Source organism: Diaphorina citri, unplaced genomic scaffold (genome assembly GCF_000475195.1).
Source record: "Diaphorina citri unplaced genomic scaffold, Diaci psyllid genome assembly version 1.1 scaffold716, whole genome shotgun sequence".
NCBI classification, from domain to species: Eukaryota; Metazoa; Arthropoda; class Insecta; order Hemiptera; family Psyllidae; genus Diaphorina; species Diaphorina citri.
The window spans coordinates 81,019-106,581 of record NW_007378149.1 but is presented as its reverse complement, the minus strand read 5'-3'; the positions used below and the strand labels follow the sequence as shown (position 1 = coordinate 106,581).

The following is a 25,563-nucleotide window of genomic DNA, read 5'->3' as shown; positions in this document are numbered from 1 at the left end:
CTTTTTAGTAGGCAGGAGAAGTTTTCCATTCCAGAGGTATATTTTAAATAAAATGGCCTTCTAAAGTTGAGTGGAAGAGCTCTTCTAGGGGACCCCTGTCACTCCAAAGAAAGTGAATTATTGTTTTACTTTATTTTATTTTTACTATATTTGTTTATTATTATCATTATTATCCCCCTAAACTTTCAGGTTGTTTCACCAAAAGTCACGTATAAAAAAAAGTTCAACTCCCAGGATAGGAAAATTTACTTGAAATTTGTTTGTCAGTCTATAAGATTTCAGTGAGTATCGGTCGTACAACTTGGGATGGGCTGGTCCCAAATTTAAGCACAGGGTAAAAATCCCTGCTCCATATTCTGGAGGTGCTAGTCCCCAATAAGGGAAAGATCCTTGTTCAGGATTCACAAAATTAGTTCAAATTAAGGACTAAGTTGTCCAAACTTCCAAAGTAGGTTTATAGCAGGAAAGGTCATATTGGCGTAAGTGGCACATATTGGTCAGTAAGGGTTTGTGCTCTAGTTGACGTAGCATAAACGGGATGGAAAAAAATAATAAAAAAATTTCAGTGAGTATCGGTCGTACAACTTGGGATGGGATGGTCCCAAATTTAAGCACAGGGTAAAAATCCCTGCTCCATATTCTGGAGGGGCTAGTCCCCAATAAGGGAAAGATCCTTGTTCAGGATTCACAAAATTAGTTCAAATTAAGGACTAAGTTGTCCAAAGTAGGTTTATAGCAGGAAAGGTCATATTGGCGTAACTGGCACATATTGGTCAGTAAGGGTTTGTGCTCTAGTTGACGTAGCATAAACGGGATTAAAAAAAAAATAATAAAAAAAAGCTCATAAATAGGTAGAAAACGGACGTTCAGTTGAGAACAAAAAAAAGTTTTTTACTTCATGATTTTTCAGTTTGTACTCCTTTATAGCAGGAAAGGTCATATTGGCGTAACTGGCACATATTGGTCAGTAAGGGTTTGTGCTCTAGTTGACGTAGCATAAACGGGATTGAAAAAAATAATAATAAAAAAAAGCTCATAAATATGTAGAAAACGGACGTTCAGTTGAGGAAAAAAAAAAGTTTTTACTTCATGATTTTTCAGTTTGTACTCTATCCCGTATCCCGTTACCTTATTGATCTTGAGTTAGGTTCAGAAGGAAGAGTCGGTCCAAAGTAGGGAAGATGTGGTTGTAGGGTCCGTTTACAAAGCTTCTGGCGAGGCTCTAACACGAGCTGTGAATACATTGTCCGTTTACAGATCTTCTGATGTGATTGCAGGGTCCGTTTAAACTACGCCCGGGGTGTGCTTAGCGCGGAGGGCCATGCCAAAGCCCCGACTGCCATCAGGGCCGCGGGGCTGTCGGGTGACCGTCATCTTGGGGCCGTTGTCTTCGAGTGACGTGGTGCGCAGGCGCGAAATCAGGCGCTCTGGTCGCACCTGATTCTCACTGGGGGGAAAGAGAGGAAGAATAGAATTAGTCTTTGTGTAGATTCGTAGAAGCTTAAACCCTCCTTTAGGCATTTTGTGTATAACAATAGTCTTTGTATAACTTTTAAGGTCTTTAATGACGGGGGTTTTACCCTCCATCTGGCGTTAATGTGAGTACTATGAGTAGACTACCCACCTACTCACATTAACCTCCACCCAGCCTGAGTGGGGCCTTGAATAGCCAATCAAACTGATAGGCTAATTTCATGGCTGATAGGGCCGACCCTAAATAAGATTAGGAAAAGGTGCAGTACTGAAAAGAAGAAGATTTAATTTCATACTTCAGTAGTGGCAATAATTTAAACTTACTTGATTTTGACGACATTGCAGGCAGAACTCTTTCCAGTCCTGTGATTGGTTACCAGTACAAACTCGACCTGATCTCCGGGACCCAATGAGGCACCATCTTTCACTTCCGATGTGTGGAAGAACAACTTCTTCCCCTCTTCCAGTTCGTAGTTGAGGAATCCGAATAATCCTGAGGGACACGGGAGAGAGTTGAAATTTCGCCCCTTTTTTTTTTTTTTTTTTTTTTTTTTTTTTTTTTTTTAGTTCAAGCATTATAATAAACACTTTTTTTCTCAAACGAACGATTGTTAAATGGTATCACCATTTTAAACCATACCAATTCTTCTTTTATAAGTGTTTTCTTCCCTTCATTTGAAAATCAAACCTTAAAAGCAATCGTTCCGTACATGTCTTTTCTATTACGAATTGCTTTGCAACATATTGTCTATGATATGCCTCCAATTTGTTTTTAAAATGCACACGGTTGAACTGTTTAATTAATTACTAAAATTAATTCTCTTTTCATAACATAGGAGAAAACAAATCAAACCTTAAAAGCAATCGTTCCCTACATGTCTTTTCTATTACGAATTGCTTTTGCAACATATTGTCTATGATATGCCTCCAATTTGTTTTTAAAATGCACACGGTTGAACTGATTAATTAATTACTAAAATTAATTCTCGTTTCATAACATAGGAGAAAAACAAAGGAAACTTAAAGAATAAAATGTACTTTTTAAAAGCAAAACGGATTTTAACGATTTCAGAAGAGGGATTTTAACCCCTCGTTTTGTCTTTAGAGAAAGAAAAATTAATGAGCCTTATGTTATAGCATTAAATACTAATTCAGGGCTGTTGGACTATGCTGGGTTAAAAAGGTACAGGTACCTTTAATAGAGGGAAATTTATTAGAGGGAAAATTATCTTTAGTGGCAACCTCATTGGTGGCTATTACCATTAATATCTTTTTTTATATTTATAATTTTCTCCATCCTTTTCAATGTTAAACCTATGTATGTACTTATGTAAATAAATGAGGCCTGTTTAAACTGTTGGCATAATGGGACTTTTTAGTCTTAGCCGACAGTATAAATAAGGTATATTAAATTAAATGGCAATATTTCTAGCAAACTGCCTCCGTTTCAAGCTTCGAAGGATGATAAAAATGTCGGCAAAAGTTGGAGAGGGATTTTTTTAATATATATATATTTTCAAAGTTAATCTTCTAACATGGCATAGTTCAACAGGCTATTGACGTAACTGTGTTTTACCCTAAACCTAAATGTAGAAAAAAAGAGAATTTTTTAATCATTTTAAGAATTTGTGTCAGAATTTGTTGGATATTAATGTAACAAATAAGATATTACTCTTCTCTTTTTAGGAAAAGTCATCAATTCTGAATTAGAGTAATTTTGGAATCAAGCTCTTCATTTTGACTTCAAAGATGACGAAAGAGAGAAAACGGTATATAAATTCAGACGAAATTTTGGTGCAGTTATTTCAGAAGTCTAAACGGGTAAAGAATATCATTTGACATATGTTACGAAAGCTTAGTTTAATTTACAACTTTTTATAAATACAAAAATACAAGCTGGCCAAAATCTGGGCCAAAGACGACTTTCGTTAAAATTCCATTTTATTGGCTTCTAACTTTTTTTGGCCAGTGTTTGGGTCGAAAATAACGCCACACCGTCTAAAAAATGTACTTAAAAACAACTTACAACATATCTTTCATGCATATAGCTTGTCATTTGTGCGTTGTCTAAAATCATTAATAGAAATGAAATTATTGGATTATTGGAGTCTTGTATAAAATTTTAGTTTTTCCGATGTTCAAAGTAATTATTTACTTTAGAAAGCAAGCTCGAAGAAAAGTACAACTCAAACCCTAGAAGTTTGTGATTTTTTTGGTTTGTGCAAACTTCCCTGCGTTTACACGTTACGATTCACTTGTGCAAACCGGACATCGACGAAAATTTGCACTCGTATTTCGATTGCAAATATTTTCAACGAGTTACTTACTGGTGTTCTCGTGCTGACCAAACACCTAAATGGGAAGTATTGTGCCTCTTCTCGCCCATCTATTGTGGGACATAGTACGGGATGGGTATGCTACGACACAGACCACACTAGTCTGAAGTAGCGGTCTCTTATTGCCCATGAGAAACACAACGGGATAATCTTTTTTTTTAGGGGGGGGACACAATCAAGGCAAAAACTAAGGGTGGATTTCACCAACCTTCTTTCTGCAGGCCTTCTAGAAGGTCGAAAAACATTGGTGAAATGCACAGTAAGGGGGACACAAAAAAATCGAGGGAAAAATGTAGGGAAGTAAACCGAAAACAAACCATACCTGGTGTGCCCTCCTTAACGAGGCCCGAATACTGGGCCTGATCCGGGTTCACGGAGCGCAGGGGCCTCATCACAATGCCCTCATACACAGGGGCGTCACTAGACACCGAGGCCTGGTGGGGAATCGTGCCCTTCGGGAGAGGTCGGACGTTTTCGGCGGACAGGCACGAGCCCCCGGTCGAATTACGAGAGCCCAGTGTGTACTCGACCTCGAGACCAAGCTCCAGCGAGTTGACGTCGCCGTCAAAATTGCTGTCAAAAGAAATTCAAAATTAGCTGATGTTGTTTTTTATTTTATTTTATTTTATAAGTTTCCATTTATTGGTTTTTCAGAACAACTCCCTCATCAAACAAATTGTTAACAAATGGTATACCCATCCGTAAAAGCCGGAGCTTGTGCCACGTTACCTACTGTATAACTTCTAACGCCAGCCACTCACTAACAGGAGCCCAGTGTGTACTCGACCTCGAGACCAAGCTCCAGCGAGTTGACGTCGCCGTCAAAATTGCTGTCAAAAGAAAGAAATTCAAAATTGGCTGATGTTACCTACTGTATAACTTCTAACGCCAGCCACTCACTAACAGGTACACCTAATCAGGTCTGCCTGTCAGGTCTACCTGATAGTGTCACTGAGGAAAAAAATTGTGACAGGGTGCCACACGTTTAGGGTGGAAGAACTCTATTATTGGGTTACTTCCCCGATTTAGGCTGTTGGAATGCTATATTATAGTGTCGAGCTTCCCGATATAGAGTTCAATATTAGAGTGCCGGAACCCTGTCACCCAATTAGGCTGCCGGAACCCTAGTTTTTTTCTCCGCGTGTGTGCCCATCACTTATCAGGTAGACCTGACAGGCGGACCTGATCAGGTGTACCTTTCAGGTCTACCTGATGGTGAGTGGCTGGCCCAAGGTTTTTAGTGATAGGTATTTTAGTCTCCATTCAACCTCAAGTTACCGGCCTCTTTTCCCCCACCTTGAGTGGGGTCGGTAAAAGCCAGTAACACGTAATTGCCCAGATACTACCCATTCGTATAGGTACCGACCACAGCTAAACACAGGTGACGCTAAAACCGGTCTTAAAATAACGATTGAAGTGTTATCTAAAACTTTCTCGCTCTACTTACTTGAATATAAAAAAAAATCTCAAAGTTTCAAATTCTCGTTTTGTTATTCCATAAAACCCATAGGTAAAAATAATATACCGAAAGGTTGGGTAAGGTAGGGGGGGGGCGTGAAAAAATGAGAATATGCCCAATGGGGGCGCCATGCAAAAAAAGTTTGAGAACCACTGGGCTAGGAAGAAGAAGAAGAATAAATATCATGTGAACCAAAATCGAGAAGAGGCCTCAACTTCAGCCGAACTAATTCATTATGTGATTTAGATACAATTTTCCTTTTATTATTAGGTTTGATAGAGAGAACCGTAACAGGGGAGGTCTCATCATCGCGAAATCAAAGAGAGAAGGAAGACAGGATCGGTATTGGTATAAGTAGGGCCATCGGCTATAATAAACGCCCTATGTCATTGCAAAGACAGGACAGGAGGCTGCCAGACATTCCGAGAACAAACCTTATCTGTTTAGATTGTTTAGAATAACCGCCCTGGGCTGGAATCGAAAATGCGACCTAGCGCCTACAAAGGAGACACACTACCCTTCAAGCTAACTAGGCTAGACTATCAAGCAAACAAAAAAATATATCGATATATATCGATATATCGACGAAAAATATATCGATATATATCGGTTTTCGATATATCGCAACATCCCTAGGTGGGAGGGAATAAAAGGGTGTCTTAATAAATAAATAAATATCATGACGCCGACCCTAGGAAGAAGAAGAACAAATTTCATGTGAACCAAAATCGAGAAGAGGCCTCAACTTCAGCCCAACTAATTCATTGTGTGATTTAGATACAATTTTCCTTTTATTATTAGGTTTGATAGAGAGAACCGTAAGAGGGGAGGTCTTATCATCGCGAAATCAAAGAGAGAAGGAAGACAGGATCGGTATAAGTAGGGCCATTGGCTATAATAAACGCCCTAGGTCACTGCAAAGACAGGACAGGAGGCTGCCAGACATTCCGAGAACAAACCTTATCTGTTTAGATTGTTTAGATTTAGAATAACCGCCCTGGGCTGGAATCGAAAATGCGACCTAGCGCCTACAAAGCAGACACACTACCCTTCAAGCTAACTAGACCAGACTATCAAGCAAATCAACTTACGTTTCTCGTCTGAATGTTGAACTCAACTTACGTTTCTCGTCTGAATGTTAAACTCAACTTACGTTTCTCGTCTGAATGTCAAACTCAACTTACGTTTCTCGTCTGAATGTCGAACTCAACTTACGTTTCTCGTCTGAATGTTGAACTCAACTTAGGTTTCTCGTCTGAATGTCAAACTCAACTTACGTTTCTCGTCTGAATGTCAAACTCAACTTACGTTTCTCGTCTGAATGTTGAACTCAACTTGGGTTTCTCATCTCAATGTTGAACTCAACTTACGTTTCTCGTCTGAATGTAAAACTCAACTTACGTTTCTCGTCTGAATGTATAACCGCCCTGGGCTGGAATCGAAAATGCGACCTAGCGCCTACAAAGGAGACACACTACCCTCCAAGCTAACTAGACCAGACTATCAATATCAAGCAAAACCGACTTTCGTTTCTCGTCTGAATATTAAACTCAACTTACGTTCCTCGTCTGAATGTTAAACTCAACTTACGTTTCTCGTCTGAATGTTGAACTAACCGCCCTGGGCTGGAATCGAAAATGCGACCTAGCGCCTACAAAGGAGACACACTACCCTCCAAGCTAACTAGACCAGACTATCAAGCAAATCAACTTACGTTTCTCGTCTGAATGTTGAACTCAACATCGTCGCCCAGTTGCAGCTGCTCCTCGGTACTCGGCTTCGATTCCGAGAAGTGGAAGAAAATTTCCTTCACCACATCGGCACTCAACTTACGTTTCTCGTCTGAATGTTAAACTCAACTTACGTTTCTCGTCTGAATGTCAAACTCAACTTACGTTTCTCGTCTGAATATTGAACTCAACTTACGTTTCTCGTCTGAATGTTAAACTCAACTTACGTTCCTCGGCTGAATGTTAAACTCAACTTACGTTTCTCGTCTGAATGTTGAACTCAACTTGCGTTTCTCGTCTGAATGTTTTCATGTTACCACCCCCGCCGCCAAGACCTCCAGCCGAGGGATTGCTTGCCGAGAAAGTCCCGATGGGAGGGAACCTGGATAGAGAGACAGAGAGGTGTTGAAACATTGCTGGTTTTATTGTTGAGGGGAAAAAAGTGTGAATTGGATCCCTCATTCCTTAGATTTTTCTAAAGCTAAAGGCTAAACCAATGTAAACCACAGCCAGAGTGGTTTGATAAAACTTAAACAGAGCTCAGGGGCAAGTAAGTGCTTAATGGTCTTCATGATAACAAGTGAACAATTGGCACCACCTTCCAAAGGCCAGCACTTGAAGAAAAAAAAATCTCGACTTATAGTACTCCTTCCCACTGATATGTCTTTTATCCAGGGACAGAAAAATGTAAATTTATGTCTGACTAAACGTGCACCATTGCCGGGCTTTGAACCCACGCCCTCCCGTACGTTCAGGAGAACTCAGTGCAAATGAGAGAGAGGTACAAGCCGCACGCTTCTGGGATCGACAGATATAAATGGTGACATTGTACCGGACCCAGAAAGTAGGTAAGGGGATTCTTACCTTGCATTGGACGAGTTATTGTTGTTATGGTTACTCCCAAACATATTATAGTTCATCGGAGGAGGAACCGAAGCCGAGGATGAATTATAACCAGACGAGGAGAACAACGAGTTTCCTCCGGCTCCATGGAGATCATTTTTCGCCGCAAACAGAGACACGTTGAGATGATTATACCCCGCGTGGGACGAATTCCCGAATGGGCCACTGCCCCCTGATGAGCCTAGGAGACCGCCACTCGAACCCCCGCCTCCCACGTTATTCGCCCCTGCTCCCGTGATGCTCCGGAAGTTGTTAAGCCCCGCCCCTTGCAGTGACATGGACTTGAAGTCGAAGATAGAAGACGCCTCGGAGTTGAGAAGAGCAGAGGGAGACTGGAAGGACTTCCACTGGTTGTTTGCCATGGCTGCTTCCTGGTCCAACTGCTTCTTAATTTGGAAAGGGTTAATTTGGATTGTTTAAATTTCCGACTGCTTCCGAACGGGTTAAATTGATTTGTTTAACGTTTCGACCACTTTTGAATGGATTACTTTGAATTGTTTGTTTTAACTTTCCGACTGCTTCCGAATGGGTTATTTTGAATTGTTTATTTTAACTTTCCAATTGCTCTCCCAAATGGGATGATTTATATTGTTTGTTTTGAATATGACTACTCTCTCTCACTCTCTGTTTCTCTCCCTTGAAGGGATCTCTCCTTGGGTTTTACACCCAAACAGAAGACACACAATGTTTATGTGCCTTTCTCCTCAATCAGTAAAGTTCACTAATGAATTAACTTATACACAATTTTATTTTAGAAAAAGAAAAGTTGACTTGTCTTTGAAAATAATTTATACACATAAAAAAAAGGAAAAGAAATTTAAACACACTTAAAAAATATTTATACTTGCTTGGTTATATATAATATAAAAAAATAATAACATCGATTATCACAGAAATGATCTTTGTATACAAATTTTTAAATAAGAAGAAGAGAAAAAACTTAATCTTTTTTAAATGAATCAAGTTCTATTTTAACTAAGTCCTTAATAATTACGTTCAAATAAATAGGAAAAAGGTAAGGGCGGGGCAAAGTAAAAAAAAAACGTGATGTTTCTTCACAGTTTCGTAAATTTAAATTGAAATAGTAAAATTAATATAACAATAATAGGAGTTTTAATTTTAAATAAGTTTTTCTATTAGTAGGTAGGTATTTATTATTAAATGTTCGTTTGAATTTTTTTTCTAATGAAATTGTTCTTCTTTAATTTTAAAAATGTCTTCAATGCTTTGAACTACAAACTTAATTCAGTTTAATTTTTTACACACTTGCAAATGTTTATTTTTTCAACAAAAAAGGAGAGCAAACTTATCACCTTATGATTAAAAAGTCAATTTCTTTTATAATTAATTTAAATTGAGAGAGAGAAAAGGGAAAAAATTGAAACAACAAATTTCACATAAACAAATTTTGATTCCAATGGGTATTGTCATTGAAGTATTTGAAGTTGAGAAACGTCCAGCGTGGATAAAACTGGGACGGGTGACCGATATATCGCCGGATAATTGTCGATATATCGACGATATATCGCCAAAAAAATATATCGATATATATCGATATATCGACGAAAAATATATCGATATATATCGGTTTTCGATATATCGCAACATCCCTAGGTGGGAGGGAATAAAAGGGTGTCTTAATAAATAAATAAATATCATGACGCCGACCCTAGGAAGAAGAAGAACAAATTTCATGTGAACCAAAATCGAGAAGAGGCCTCAACTTCAGCCCAACTAATTCATTGTGTGATTTAGATACAATTTTCCTTTTATTATTAGGTTTGATAGAAAGTCTGGCTGAGGGACTATAAACAGAGTGTAGATCAGCGTCTAGCTAGGGGACTACAGGGAGAAGACTAGCCCAAATTTCCTCACGCTATATCAATAGCGAAGGTTGAGTGCGAAGGGCATCCCACTCGAAAAATTTTGTTTTGCCAAAACCAGTTGGCCTCAAAGCGATCACTCTAAAGCTGATTGAGAGGCCGACGACAAACGCCGAACCCATCTGAACATGGGAAAAGGCGAAGAAGAAAGAAGAAGATTAGGTTTGATAGAGAGAACCGTAACAAGGGAGGTCTTATCATCGCGAAATCAAAGAGAGAAGGAAGACAGGATTGGTATAAGTAGGGCCATTGGCTATAATAAACACCCTATGGGTTTGCACCACCACTTTCGTGTTCCTGGTAAAAAGACCTTTACTTAATTTGATATATAGGTCGACTAGGTTTGGATAAGTCCTTCTATGGATCTATGGGGTCAGACAGACCGACAGAAGGACGACACCGAAGCGAATACAATAGCCCGTCCCTTATACCTTTTTTTAGGGCTAAAAATTGATAAAAAGAAATGAGAATAAAAAATAAAAAAAACTCACCTAAAATGAAAGAACACCTCGCGGTCATGTTTGTCAGTCTCAATAAAGCCGAAGACGACACCGAAGCGAATACAATAGCCCGTCCCTTATACCTTTTTTTATTACTATCGTAATAATAAAGGAAGGACGGGCTAAAAATGGATAAAAAGAAATGAGAAAAAAAAAACTAAAAAACAAACTCACCTAAAATGAAAGAACACCTCGCGGTCATGTTTGTCAGTCTCAATAAAGCCAAACCCATCTTTCAGGGCCGCAATGAATCCCTGGGCCAGCGTCCCAAACCCTTGACCCGTACCGTTTGAGCCGCTAGTAGCCACATTGCCGCCATTGGCAGTCAGGTAGGCGCTGTTGCCGTTACTGGGCGATAACCCATTGCCCATGTTGTCAGATGCGAGTTTTAGTTTGTCTCTGTGAAGAAATGGAGATGAAAAGATTAGTATGGTATAAAATGTCAATACCTACTGCTAGAATGATGCTTGAAAAAAATGTTTGACAGAGGAAACTGTAACATCGGAGGTGTCATCATCCCGAAGCCGAAGAAAGATAGATGAGGAGAAAGCCACCCGTTCTTAGAACGAATCTGTTTCTCGCATTCAAAGGCTTTAGAAAATGATAGAGGGCGATAACCCATTGCCCATGTTGTCAGATGCGAGTTTTAGTTTGTCTCTGTGAAGAAATGGAGATGAAAAGATTAGTATGGTATAAGTGATGAGAGGCATACTACGGGATGGGCATGCTACGACACAGGCCAGATGCGTCTAATGTAGCAGTTGTTTCATTGCTACGAAATAAAAACGGCGGTGGAACACTCATCCTAAAAAAAAAAAAGCAGACGCACTACTCTTCCAAGCTAACTAGACTGGCTAATGGCTGCGTATTATGGTAATTTCTAAATCTAAAGTAAAGATTGAAATAAGTAATCACTAATTTGTAATTTGTATTTTATTCCATTATTTGTATTTTATTCCATTATACCTAAGTAAGTAGTTGTAATTTAAAGTTTAATTTTGAAAAGTTGAATTGACTTTGTAAGATACCTTTTGGTTTTATTTACAATAAAAACTATTCTATTCTATACTAATCAATATTGATTTAAAATAATGCCACGTAAGTATTACGGTAATTTCTAAATCTAAACTAAAGATTAAAATAAAATAAGTAATCACTAATCAATATTGATTTAAAATAATGAAAGAAAATTTCAACTCACGTGTTGCCATAGAATTTATAGGAAGGCGCTGAAGCGGAACTGACTTGCGGCATCATGTTGTTGGTGTTGTACTGTTGTTGTTGGTTTTGTTGTTGACTTGCGGCAGGGACCAGGTCTAGCTTGCGAATCTCGACGGCTACCAGCTGCTTGTTGCTCTTCACTTGACACACGTTGAATTCAACCTACACCAAACAGAAATAATTGTATTTTTTATACCAGGTACCCTTAGAGCCCATTTCTGTCTGGCTGGAGAGCGCTTAACAGGGAGTAGACCAGCTCAGTCTGGCTGCGGGACTCTTAATCAGGGAGGATACCAGCCTGAAATTTCCCTTGTTAAAGAAATAGCAAAGGTTGAGTATGAAGGGCATCTACTCGTAAATTTTTTGTAGCCAAAACCAACTGTCAGCCCAAAGCGATCACCCTAGGGTAGGGCTGATTGAGAGGCTGACGAAAAACACGGACCCCGTCTGAACGGCTTACTTTCTGGGGGTTCCGTGTTGACCCAGCACCTACAGAAATGGGCTTATCCCCGAGGGAAAATTTTCAAGTGGGGATTTAAATTTGAAGGGAAAATTAAAGGAAAGTTAATTACCTTGTCTCCTAGGCTAGGTATGGACTTGGGATCACAGCAATCCTTGGTGAAGTATATGATGGATTTGGTAAACGCTCCATCCACATTGTTGTACGCTATAACTCCGCTCTCCTGAGATTTATCCTGGCCCGATGGTGACTGGAATAGGGGATAGAGCAACAAAATTACAATTAGACATGTTTTATCTCACACACGCATTAGTAATTTATTTATCCATGTTAAACAGCATAAATATAAGCAAGGCCCTTTTTTACTTTCCTTATCCTATAGGAAGGAAAGTAATGTAATCGGGTCAAATTTTCGATGGTCTTTTTGAAAATATTGTATTTTGTCAAAATGTTGCATACCTATTTGATGAGTTATATTGCATATTTGGTGAGTATTTGTCAGCGGGACTTTAAACAGGGAGGCTACCAGCCTGGAATTTCCCTTGTTAAAGAAATAGCAAAGGTTGAGTGTGAAGGGCATCTACTCGTAAATTTTTTGTAGCCAAAACCAAATGTCAGCCCAAAGCGATCACCCTAGGGTAGGGCTGATTGAGAGGCTGACGAAAAACACGGACCCCGTCTGAACGGCTTACTTTCTGGGGGTTCCGTGTTGACCCAGCACCTACAGAAATGGGCTTATCCCCGAGGGAAAATTTTCAAGTAGGGATTTAAAGAAATTCGAAGGGAAAATTAAAGAAAAGTTAATTACCTTGTCTCCTAGGCTAGGTATGGACTTGGGATCACAGCAATCCTTGGTGAAGTATATGATGGATTTGGTAAACGCTCCATCCACATTGTTGTACGCTATAACTCCGCTCTCCTGAGATTTATCCTGGCCCGATGGTGACTGGAATAGGGGATAGAGCAACAAAATTACAATTAGACATGTTTTATCTCACACACGCATTAGTAATTTATTTATCCATGTTAAACAGCATAAATATAATATAAGCAAGGCTCTTTTTTATGATTGTAATTTTATTAAAAAAAAAAAAAAAAAAATGCACCAAATACATGTAAAACCTTGTTTAGACTGCGGGAGTAAAGGGACTTTTCAGTCTCATTTTGGCAGTATAAGCAGGATGTATTCTATTCTAAAATAAGGCAATTCACACAAGGTAAAACAAAAGGAAGGTACGGAGAATTGCAACCTTAGCCCACGGTTAAAAAAAAGGGGCAATCTTCAAATGAATGGTCTCAAATGATAGGGGGAACTGTAACTGCTAAGATCTTATCGTCCGAAATCCAAGAGAGAAGAAAGAAAGGATAGGAGAAAGCCAGCCGTTCCGAGAACAAACCTCGTCTGTTTAAAATAAACTTTGCCCCGGGCAGGAATCGAAAGCACGACCTAACACTTACAAGTTACAAAGCTCAAACTGGACCGTGCCTGGACTAAGTCGAATCATACGTATAGCTGAGTATTGGGTCTGACCACGGGCACCGCCCGCTGACAATGTAGTGTCCTGGAACAGATGATAATAGATTCTTTATTTAGTAATACTGTATGAGGATGATGTAAATAACCGAGACAGGTAGAAGCTATCACTTTCAGCTCCCTCTCGCTTCGATCCAGCACCTCGCCCAGTTTGAACGGAGAAAGCCAGCCGTTCCAAGAACGAACCTTATTATCCGTTCATAATAAAATCTACCCCGGGCGGGAATCGAACCCGCGGCCTAGCGCTTACAAGGCTTACTCACCTGTACCGTGGTAAACTCCACCTCGTCATTGACCTTCAGCTCCCTCTCGCTTCGATCCAGCACCTCGCCCAGTTTGAAGGCCAGGCGCGGCTCTCGCTCCGCACTACGAACCCAGCCATACCCCTCACTGGGGGATAGCGACGTGACCACGCCTTGTTCACGTCTCTCCCCGGAGACGAGAAAGGACTCGTGGAGGAGGGAGATGCGTGTGGCGCGACGTAGAGAATCACGTCGGTCCGTCGCCACCTGGAATTGAACCCAGTCTCCGTGTCTGTGGAACAGAATAGAATAGAAATAGAAAATAGAGTAGAATAGACGTGACCACGCCTTGTTCACGTCTCTCCCCGGAGACGAGAAAGGACTCGTGGAGGAGGGAGATGCGTGTGGCGCGACGTAGAGAATCCCGCCGGTCCGTCGCCACCTGGAATTGCACCCAGTCTCCGTGTCTGTGGAATAGAATAGAATATAATGGAAATAGAGTAGAATACGAAAGTATCTCTCTCTCCCTCTCTCTCCCTTCCTCTTTCTCTCTCCCTTCCTCTTTCTCTTAGAATAGAAATAGAGTAGAATAGTCTCTCTCTCTCTCTGTCTCTCTCCCTCTCTCTCTCTCCCCCTCTCTCTTTTTTTTTTCTTTACAAATTTGTTTGAACTTTATGCCGTGTGAATTTCAGGCTAGTCAATGGAGCAGTTGCAATTGGGAAAACATTATTTAATAAATGGTCAATTCCTACGTAAAAAGTTGTGAAAAATCCAAATCTGAGGTTAAAACTCCGAAAAAGTAACTGTAAAAGTTCAAAAATTCAATTTTTAATTGCCGTTCTAATGAAAAAGTTCAAAGAGTTGTAACGTCAGATTTCACATCAAAATGTGCAGAAACGCTTGCGCACAAACAAACGAAGCGGGAGTCATTATTTAATCACCCAAGTAAGCGCAACTGATCTATTATAAGAGGAAAACTTTTTTTATTGCTAACAAAAGTGCGCTAACACAACAGAGAAAACTTACTTGAGTGTGAAATCCCCGCGCTGGTCCTTCTCGCCGAACGGGATCTCCACTTCGGAATGGTCGGGGGCCCGGTACCGAATGCGGCCGGGCAGAGGGTCAGTGTTCGGGTGCCGGGGTAGACCACGCTCCAGGGGCTTGAGCACTTGGCCCTTGACTATGTCTTCCGTGATGTCCTCGAATACCACGGACCCGCGCGGGAGGAGAGACAGGTTGACGGCCACTTCTTTGCCCTGGGAGGGTGGGAGGGAATAAAAGGGTGTCTTAAGAAATAAACATCATGACGCCGACCCTATATAAGAAAAGGCTAGGACAGAGGTTCTCAAACTGGGGGGCGCGGAGACAAATCAGAGGGGGCGCGAGCTTTTCCTATAAACCTCCAGTTCTGAAATTCCTATTCATGTTACCACCCCCGCCGCCAAGACCTCCAGCCGAGGGATTGCTTGCCGAGAAAGTCCCGATGGGAGGGAACCTGGATAGAGAGAGAGAGAGGTGTTGAGACATTGCTAGTTTTATTGGTGATGGAAAAAAGTGTTAATTGGATCCCTCATTCCTTAGATTTTTCTAAAGCTAAAGGCTAAACCAATGTAAACCACAGTCAGAGTGGTTTGATAAAACTTAAACAGAGCTCAGGGGCAAGTAAGTGCTTAATGGTCTTCATGATAACAAGTGAACAATTGGCACCACCTTCCAAAGGCCAGCACTTGAAGAAAAAAAAAAATCTCGACTTATAGTACTCCTTCCCACCGATATGTCTTTTATCCAGGGACAGAAAAATGTAAATTTATGTCTGACTAAATGTGCACCCTTGCCGGGCTTTGAACCCACGCCCTCCCGTACGTTCAGGAGAACTCAGTGCAAATGAGAGAGAAGTACAAGCCGCACGCTTCTGGGATCGACAGATATAAATGGTGACATTGTACCGGACCCAGAAAGTAGGTAAGGGGATTCTTACCTTGCATTGGACGAGTTATTGTTGTTATGGTTACTCCCAAACATATTATAGTTCATCGGAGGAGGAACCGAAGCCGAGGATGAATTATAACCAGACGAGGAGAACAACGAGTTTCCTCCGGCTCCATGGAGATCATTTTTCGCCGCAAACAGAGACACGTTGAGATGATTATACCCCGCGTGGGACGAATTCCCGAATGGGCCACTGCCCCCTGATGAGCCTAGGAGACCGCCACTCGAACCCCCGCCTCCCACGTTATTCGCCCCTGCTCCCGTGATGCTCCGGAAGTTGTTAAGCCCCGCCCCTTGCAGTGACATGGACTTGAAGTCGAAGATAGAAGACGCCTCGGAGTTGAGAAGAGCAGAGGGATCCGGAAGTTGTTAAGCCCCGCCCCTTGCAGTGACATGGACTTGAAGTCGAAGATAGAAGACGCCTCGGAGTTGAGAAGAGCAGAGGGTTAAGCCCCGCCCCTTGCAGTGACATGGACTTGAAGTCGAAGATAGAAGACGCCTCGGAGTTGAGAAGAGCAGAGGGAGACTGGAAGGACTTCCACTGGTTGTTTGCCATGGCTGCTTCCTGGTCCAACTGCTTCTTAATTTGGAAAGGGTTGCCCTGGTATAATTTGTGATATCAAAACAAGCCATTGGTGTATTTCCTGTAAACAGGAATGTAGGTACCTAATTATCTGCTCATCTAGGGTCTTACTGTATGTCTTTAACCAAGCCCCTAGATACTAAACATGTAGAATGATACCTCTCTTTCTTTTCCTTCCAGCAAGAAGGATGCCTGTGTGCCCAACATTGCTTGAATGCACTTCTGCAAGGTTCCTACTTCACTCCTGTTGACTTAGCATCTCTCGGTCAGAGAATGGATGATGAAGAACGGATGAGGATGGCAGAGTGTGGCGAGGAATCGGACGAGTATCAGAAATTCATCAACAGAGGGAGACTGGAAGGATTTCCACTGGTTGTTTGCCATGGCTGCTTCCTGGTCCAACTGCTTCTTAATTTGGAAAGGGTTAATTTGAATTGTTTAAATTTCCGACTGCTTCCGAACGGGTTAAATTGATTTGTTTAACGTTTCGACCACTTTTGAATGGATTACTCTGAATTGTTTGTTTTAACTTTCCGACTGCTTCCTGGAAAGGGTTAATTTGGATTGTTTAAATTTCCGACTGCTTCCGAACGGGTTAAATTGATTTGTTTAACGTTTCGACCACTTTTGAATTGATTACTCACAATAACGTGAATTGTTTATTTTAACTTTTCAATTGCTCTCCCAAATGGGATGATTTATATTGTTTGTTTTGAATATGACTACTCTCTCTCACTCTCTGTTTCTCTCCCTTGAAGGGATCTCTCCTTGGGTTTTACACCCAAACAGAAGACACACAATGTTTATGTGCCTTTCTCCTCAATCAGTAAAGTTCACTAATGAATTAACTTATACACAATTTTATTTTAGAAAAAGAAAAGTTGACTTGTCTTTGAAAATAATTTATACACATAATGCTCTCCCAAATGGGATGATTTATATTGTTTGTTTTGAATATGACTACTCTCTCTCACTCTCTGTTTCTCTCCCTTGAAGGGATCTCCCCTTGGGTTTTACACCCAAACAGAAGACACACAATGTTTATGTGCCTTTCTCCTCAATCAGTAAAGTTCACTTATGAATTAACATATACACAATTTTATTTTAGAAAAAGAAAAGTTGACTTGTCTTTGAAAATAATTTATACACATAAAAAAAAGGAAAAGAAATTTAAACACACTTAAAAAATATTTATACTTGCTTGGTTATATATAATATAAAAAAATAAAAGTCCTGAGTGAGTATAACCTAGGCATCAACACTACTTGGGATTTTATAATATTTACTTACATTATAATGGTTTTGTTGGCCTTCTTTCAATTCAACTAAGAGAGTTGTGAAATCCTGAAGTAAAGAAAATCACAACGCCTGGATTCGTGCAGAAAGTCAAGGGAATTCATCAAGCAACCCTCGGGAAACATGGATGACAGTGGCTTCTTCTCCGTTCAAGTCATCAGCAGTGCTTTGGAAGTTTGGGGATTAGAATTGGTGCCATATTCTAGCAGTGACCCCAAGGCTATTCAAGCAAGGGAAAGTCCTGAGTGAGTATAACCTAGGCATCAACACTACTTGGGATTTTATAATATTTACTTACATTATAATGGTTTTGGCGGCCTTCTTTCAATTCAACTAAGAGACTTGTGAAATCCTGAAGTAAAGAAAATCACAACGCCTGGATTCGTGCAGAAAGTCAAGGGAAGAAATGGCAGGTGCTTGTTGAAAACCCAGACATCATTCCTAATTTACCTAGGAAGGCATCTGTCGCTCATTTCCAACTTCTAACGGGGCACAACTATCTATACCAACATCTCCATAGAATAGGTATCAAAAACTCTCCTAACTGTCCTTTATGTTCCCTTAACCCTCCCATGAACCAAGCACACCTAAATTCCTGTCCAGCCTTGGAAGCCAGCAGTTCCATTGTAGAAAAATATTGGGACATGCATAGGAAAATGGCCTAATGGTCAATGTACCAACATTTGTAAACAACAACAACATAATAGTTTTGTTTCCTCTAGGAAAATGCAAGCGTACATCTGCAACTTCAAACAACACTGGCTCACGGTCAGAAAGTTGGGCAACCAATGGTTCAATCTGCTTTATGTTCCCTTAACCCTCCCATGAACCAAGCACACCTAAATTCCTGTCCAGCCTTGGAAGCCAGCAGTTCCATTGTAGAAAAATACTGGGACATGCGTAGGAAAATGGCCTAATGGTCAATGTACCGACATTTGTAAACAACAACATAATGGTTTTGTTTCCTCTAGGAAAATGCAAGCGTACATCTGTAACCTTACCAAAATTAGACAACCTAGTTTTAGGTTTTAGATATGTAAGTAGGTACTTAAATATTTTATGTAAATAAAAAAATCACTTCTTTTTCTTTAGATAGGTACACTATTGTACACAAAGAAAGGTAGGTAAGTCCAAAGAAAAAAAAATATTGCAAGCTTAAATAAGTCTCCTCCCTGGAACCTTTTTAACCTCTGAGGGTACTCAGAAACTGTTCAGGCATAGTGTTCAAGCATGCTCCTAGGTCAAAGAACATTTTAAAACTTATGAACCTGTTAGCAAACTTAGGGGTGGGTAAGTTTTTTAGTGAGTTGTAAGTAGGAATTTTCATCAATTTGGAAGATAAACAGACTACATAATTTAAAAAATCAAGTTAATTCTTACCTACTTACTCAATCAAGCATGCTCCTAGGTCAAAGAACATTTTAAAACTTATGAACCTGTTAGCAAACTTAGGGGTGGGTAAGTTTTTTAGTGAGTTGTAGGAATTTTCATCAACTTGGAAGATAAACAGACTACATAATTTAAAAAATCAAGTTAAATCTTACCTACTCAAATTGGGGGAAAAAATTATAGTCCAGTTAAATTAATGATTGTTTATTTTACACAAACTCTCAATAAAACACATTGAAGGAAACTTCATAGTTGACCTAGATTGAGAGGGAGGCTTGCAATCTAGAATTCTTTGTTCTACTTTAACTACCTAACTGCTAGTCTGTTTTTGATGATGTTTGTCTAACATATCGCCAAAGGATCATTTTCACATTAGATTGTGGACTCAATCAATGAGGGATTCAGTGATGTCTACGGTTCACTGAACAGTGGAGTGAACCAATTGTGATGCAACTGGCTTGAGACTGTGCTCATAACCTTTTGCTCGCTGAAACCCCCCAAGACTTTTCTGTAACGGAGATTTATACCTTACCATCACAGTAATTATGCAAAAGTCACGTCCGTGGAAAAGAAAGCTCTTTTTTGTATTTAACCTAACCCTATAATAATACTAATCACTGCTTGTTTATGCCAGTTCCTTTGGTAGTAATATTCCATGGACGTGACTTCTGCACAAGTACCAAACTTGGTATAGACCTGAAGGTACCTAAACTTTGTAGTAAAACAAAATGCATTGGATTTTAAAAAGTTCTGATCTTATAAGAAAAACAAAAGTTGTGTGAGATCAATCATGAATGTGTTTTGAAATACATACTTGTGCACAAGTCACGTCCGTGGAATATTGCTAGATTGCTACCACAGGAACTGGCACAAACAAGCAGTGACCAGTTTTATTATAGGGTTAGGTTAAATGCAAGAAGGAGTTTTCACAATTAAAGCAGTGATTAGTGTTATTATAGGGTTAGGTTAAATACAAAAAGGAGCTTTTCTCTTCCACGGACATGACTTCTGCATAGTTACCTTTGAAGTATTTGAAAAGAGTAATAAGAACTTCCTGGTCTGAAGTTTTCTTTTACTATCTGTAAGTACCTACATATCCTTTTTGGCTGAGTGATGATTTATTATTTCCAATAATTATGGATATAACCAGCTCTCTTCAAGCACAAAGTACCTGGCATGCAAATGAATATCTTACTACAGGACCTACAAAAGAAGAGGCACACATAAAAATAAGAAGTCATGCAAGTGATTTGAAAAATAATTCATAAAAAAACTGCAGACATCCTGCATACAAATGCTAATCAAAAAGGTATTAATATTATTCATAAGTACATAGAATAAACTGAAAAATGAAGGCAGATATAAAAAAAAGATTGACATCCTTTTTTTTGCCCTTTTTCCTGTGTAGGTATTGTGATGAAGGTAGAGAGAGGTATTGATTAAATTTTACCAGACAACCCATAAATTGGAAAGAAGAGCACTCACCTCTTTGAATTCAATTTGATCTTATTAGATAGAGGATTCACTTCCCAGGAATAAAAAACTGAGTAATTACTTAAATGCAATTCAAATGTACGTTTGATTTTTAATTAAAATAAAAAATTTGGATGTAGGTACTCCATCATAGAGCAGTTTTGTATGACATTGTAAAAGGTTTGCTTGTATGACTAGAACTTAACGAGGTCTTCCTTTTACTAAAAACTCTTAAATAAAAACTAAAAAAGTAAGTTGATTGCAGTCAAAATGTAAACGATTATTGAAATTTAAGGCATTAAATGATTAAATTTTAATAACTAAAACTTTAAATTAACATAAAAAGAGTGTGAAAACGTATGATATTTACAGACTCACCGCGATTCTGCACAGCACTGATGATCTGCCGCCATGTTGTTTTCATGGATTTCTCCCCTCCGTTGTTGTTTTTCTTTCATTTCTGAGCGACCAATCAAAACGCTCGATACGAAGACGTATTCTGAATGGTACTGTTATTAGGGTTGCCATGGAATTTAATGGTTCCTCCATTGACGTCTTTATCCACGTGGGCTGGATTGTGGGTATGGGTTGGATTGTGGGTGTCGCTAACGTAGTTTTGACTGTAGACGAACTTTGCCTCGTTGTGATTCTTGGTTTGAATCGGGGCTGTATTCCCAGTGTCACTTGCATTCCTCAATCCAGCCTCCACCGTATTACCCACACCGGTGTAACTAGCGTTATCAACAGACCTTCCGTTGATGTTGTAATCTCGCTCCCAACCTCTGTATTCCTTATCCCAGCCGTGATGTTTGTGTAGGGTTGGAATCTCATAAGCCTGAACGCCTTTCACAATGTACGTTCTGCCTTGGAAGGGAGGTTTGTGTTGTTTTCATGGATTTCTCCCCTCCGTTGTTGTTTTTCTTTCATTTCTGAGCGACCAATCAAAACGCTCGATACGAAGACGGATTTTTTCGACACTGTTGCCAAGTTTTTCTTGAAAAATGAAAGAGTCCGATTTTTACACTAGGTCTGTTTTTCATTCCTACGCCGCATCGATGCGGCGTTCACTCTGCGTCAGGAGTGGGGGTAAAAATTGGAAATTCAACAAACATGACGACATCTAGTGGAGAAATTACGAAACATTTTTTTCATTTCATAGTGTGAAAACGTATGATATTTACAGACTCACCGCGATTCTGCACAGCACTGATGATCTGCCGCCATGTTGTTTTCATGGATTTCTCCATTTTCTCCCCTCCGTTGTTGTTTTTCTTTCATTTCTGAGCGACCAATCAAAACGCTCGATACGAAGACGGATTTTTTTTACACTGTTGCCAAGTTTTTCTTGAAAAATGAAAGAGTCCGATTTTTTACACTGGCTGCACTTTTTTTAGGTCTTCTGTTTTCCGACAATCCGACCTCCTTGAACTATTTTTTTCAACATTCCAAAAAAGGAAAAGGGAAAAGGCAGACTTGTGACTTGTGTCAAAAATTCGAATTTCCCGCCAACTTTACACGCAAAAAGTCCGACGATGTCCTACGATGGCCCTGTTCATAACCACGGCCTGAGACTAAAGACTAGTCAAGTGTAAGTTATTTTCTGGTTTTTGTATTTTTTGCCTGAAATTGAAACTTTAGCCTTATGATAGTTGGGTTTTCTACTTTCTGTTTAGTTCTGAATTCCTAGAAGCGAGAACATCAAGAAAATAAGTACTAAAGTGATAAATGAACTCTTGATTTTGAGACGAGCTTTCTGCTTTCCCCCTGTGGCAATCATGGATCTGATATTACATGAAAGGGTATGTACCTATGAAAATTTCTTTCACCTCTTTTTCAGGATCAACAGGTAGTCACTCTGTTTGGAGTCCCCCATCCAGATGCTCATCTACTGTTGTTTAATATCCCTTGATTTAGGCCTTATTTTAAAATGTCTTGGAAGCGAGAACATCAAGAAAATAAGTACTAAAGTGATAAATGAACTCTTGATTTTGAGACGAGCTTTCTGCTTTCCCCCTGTGGCAATAATGGATCTGATATTACATGAAAGGGTATGTACCTATGAACATTTCTTTCACCTCTTTTTCAAGATCAACAGGTAGTCACTCTGTTTGGAGTCCCCCATCCAGACGCTCATCTACCGTAGTTTAATATCCCTTGATTTAGGCCTTATTTTGAAATGACTTGATTCTGCCCTGGTGTAATTTGTGATATCAAAACAAGCCATTGGTGTATTTCCTGTAAACAGGAATGTAGGTACCTAATTATCTGCTCATCTAGGGTCTTACTGTATGTCTTTAACCAAGCCCCTAGATACTAAACATGTAGAATGATACCTCTCTTTCTTTTCCTTCCAGCAAGAAGGATGCCTGTGTGCCCAACATTGCTTGAATGCACTTCTGCAAGGTTCCTACTTCACTCCTGTTGACTTAGCATCTCTCGGTCAGAGAATGGATGATGAAGAACGGATGAGGATGGCAGAGTGTGGCGAGGAATCAGACGAGTATCAGAAATTCATCAAGCAACCCTCGGGAAACATGGATGACAGTGGCTTCTTCTCCGTTCAAGTCATCAGCAGTGCTTTGGAAGTTTGGGGATTGGAATTGGTGCCATATTCTAGCAGTGACCCAAAGGCTATTCAAGCAAGGGAAGGTCCTGAGTGAGTATAACCTAGGCATCAACACTACTTGGGATTTTATAATATTTACTTACATTATAATGCTTTTGTTGGCCTTCTTTCAATTCAACTAAGAGACTTGTGAAATCCTGAAGTAAAGAAAATCACAACGCCTGGATTCATGCAGAAAGTCAAGGGAAGAAATGGCAGGCGCTTGTTGAAAACCCAGACATCATTCTAATTACCTAGGAAGGCATCTGTCACTCATTTTCAACTTCTCACGGGGCACAACTATCTATACCAACATCTCCAGAGAATAGGTATCAAAAGCTCTCCTAAGAATGTCTTATGAGGAATCCTTGAAGGGTCAAGCTGTTCAAAGTAGTTTTAGTTTAGACAAGAGTTAGACTGCGTTAATGCTCGAACGTATGTCAAAATTATGTCCCTTCTCAAGATGGACTCTAGTTTTCCCCCATAATAGGCCCCTTTTCATCCCTGTTTATCAAGCTTGCAGGGAGGCGCGGGAACTTCAAGAGTTCGAAGCAATCAACGCCCGTTTTTTTTTTTCGGAGACGGAGTTTTTCGCTAACGTGTCAGAGACTCTTAAAACTAAACGGAGTTTTTCGCTTTTTCTTTACCTGACTTCCACCCCCACGGGTCTCCCCCTCCTGTCCACACATACTGCGGTCTTTGTCGGGCCGATATCATGAGTTTCACCCCCAACTCCTGACTAGACGGACCAGTTAGAGACAGAAGGCGGCCATTTTGTCTTGTGCACACGATGTCACCCTGACTCATATCGGAGTCGGTCTCCATCAGCTTAACACAAGTGTCCCTGTCCTTGTCGAACACATAGCCGTGATCCAGGACTGAAAAATGAAGTTTAAAAAATGAAAAATTAGGGAATGAAATAGGATTAAAAAACAGTATGGACGAGCTTCAGAACGCCATTAGACTGAGCATGGAACCTTTTCTGACAGGTATGTAAGTCTGGTGAATAAATCAGGTGTTGTCTGAGTTTGAACTCGCTGATTTCATTTACCTAGTTTGTCTGTTCTGCACTGACTCGAATTTTGATGGCATTTGACTCAAAAGGAAATTTCTTCTTAGATTTTGGGCCTTTGGGATCCTCCTGAATGATTTGTTCAATTTTGGTTAACTTTGCCAAGGATATAGAGGACATTCGCCAATTGCATTTTGAGTCTAATCTACATTCTACTATTTAGTACCAATAGTTACTATCTTACTATAACTACTAAACCACCACTTGTATTGTTTGATTTTTCAGAGCAAGCATCCAAACCTTTGGACCAACAAACAACCGCTAGTTCTCGATGATGTAGGCTGAGTTGCTTCCCCGAGAAGGTAAAACCTGTACATGTTATTGAATCTTGACAGTTTTGGACTGGAGAGCAAAACACTCATTTCATATGGGGAAGTCTATCAATAGTTGGCTTCAGCCCATTTAGCTCTGACAGTTTTAATCCCTTGAAAGGTATCCAGAATCCAATCAACTCTAAGAGTTTCACCTCAAGGTAGTATGTATTGAAATTCCTAACTCAAAATACGTATGACGACCATGATCTGAGTTTAAACTTGGTATATTTCAACTGACTGGATTTTCAGCTATCTGAGCAGTTTTTAAATTTTCGCTGATGAGAAGAGGGTGTAACTTGAACCAATTTTAAACTCAGCTTGTAGGCAATTTGATTGGTTATATTTAACCAATAAAATTGCTTAGGTGCACTCAACCATGATGAGATTTCCTGGCATTAATATAAGATATGTACATATTACTTTTATAAAGCACTTATCACGTCCTACTTATAAGTTTCCTAAGCTTACTGAATGTGATTTTGATTCTTAAGTACGACTACGTTTATATAACAATAGGTTTATCTTATTTAGTCCTAAAAAAAGAAAACTAACAAAGTTATTTTTTAATACACATTGTATCGTTCTTTATTGTTTAGTTTAACACATTCAATTGTTAATTACACAGTTTTAAGAGTTTATTTTTTTCTACATTACTGTTGATGGAACTGATTTTTCCTTTCGTATATCTCAAATTTTTACAATCTTTAGTTAAAAATTATTGATATCAATATGTAACCACACGCTTCAGAAGCACGTTACATAGGTGTGATGGTGTAATGGTCAGATATCAATATGTAACCACACGCTTCAGAAGCACGTTACATAGGTGTGATGGTGTAATGGTCAAGACACTCGACTAGTAAACAGGAGACACACACAAAAAGCCCAAACTGAGGCTTAGGTGTAGGGGCCGACCAGCCCCAAAGGACGGGTTGAGTAAACAGGAGAGCCCGGATTCAATCCCGGTCCCAGGCATGGAATTTAATCCCCATGTCACCCGATGTGTTTGAAAATTGAGCATAATAGTGTTTGAAAATTGGGCATTAAAACTCGCCTAGCCCGGATTCAAACCCGGTCCCAGGCATGGAATTTAATCCCCAT

At 39.8% G+C, this 25,563-nt stretch overlaps 2 protein-coding genes and 2 long non-coding RNA genes across 5 annotated transcripts; 2 read left to right on the top strand and 2 right to left on the bottom strand.

Moving 5' to 3' along the window:
• Positions 1-1,183: 1,183 nt before the first annotated feature.
• LOC103511455 (cold shock domain-containing protein E1-like) lies at positions 1,184-16,079 on the bottom strand. The gene is made up of 13 exons (XM_026825205.1): positions 15,720-16,079; positions 15,142-15,236; positions 14,768-15,017; positions 13,763-14,033; positions 13,424-13,527; positions 13,088-13,097; positions 12,774-12,911; positions 12,078-12,215; positions 11,486-11,667; positions 10,459-10,683; positions 4,132-4,382; positions 1,798-1,966; positions 1,184-1,447 (listed from the first exon to the last, which is right to left on the bottom strand). Exons 1-13 carry the CDS (start codon positions 16,034-16,036, stop codon positions 1,285-1,287), a joined length of 2,313 nt encoding a protein of 770 aa, XP_026681006.1. The 5' UTR covers positions 16,037-16,079; the 3' UTR covers positions 1,184-1,284.
• LOC113468371 lies at positions 2,002-3,072 on the bottom strand. Its single transcript, XR_003392142.1, has 2 exons — positions 2,327-3,072; positions 2,002-2,161 (listed from the first exon to the last, which is right to left on the bottom strand). It is a non-coding gene; the product is annotated as an uncharacterized LOC113468371 (long non-coding RNA).
• Positions 16,080-22,052: 5,973 nt separating the features above from the next.
• On the top strand, positions 22,053-23,146 carry LOC103511453 (ataxin-3-like). 2 transcript variants are annotated; one of them, XM_026825209.1, is made up of 3 exons: positions 22,053-22,168; positions 22,418-22,519; positions 22,826-23,146. In XM_026825209.1, exons 2-3 carry the CDS (start codon positions 22,496-22,498, stop codon positions 23,129-23,131), a joined length of 330 nt encoding a protein of 109 aa, XP_026681010.1. In that variant the 5' UTR covers positions 22,053-22,168; positions 22,418-22,495; the 3' UTR covers positions 23,132-23,146. The 2 variants fall into 2 exon arrangements, with proteins under 2 accessions (XP_026681010.1, XP_008474397.1); XM_008476175.3 differs by lacking the exon at positions 22,418-22,519 and having other exon boundaries at positions 22,053-22,270.
• Positions 23,147-24,007: 861 nt separating this feature from the next.
• On the top strand, positions 24,008-25,122 carry LOC113468369. The gene is made up of 2 exons (XR_003392141.1): positions 24,008-24,065; positions 24,374-25,122. It is a non-coding gene; the product is annotated as an uncharacterized LOC113468369 (long non-coding RNA).
• Positions 25,123-25,563: the final 441 nt, after the last annotated feature.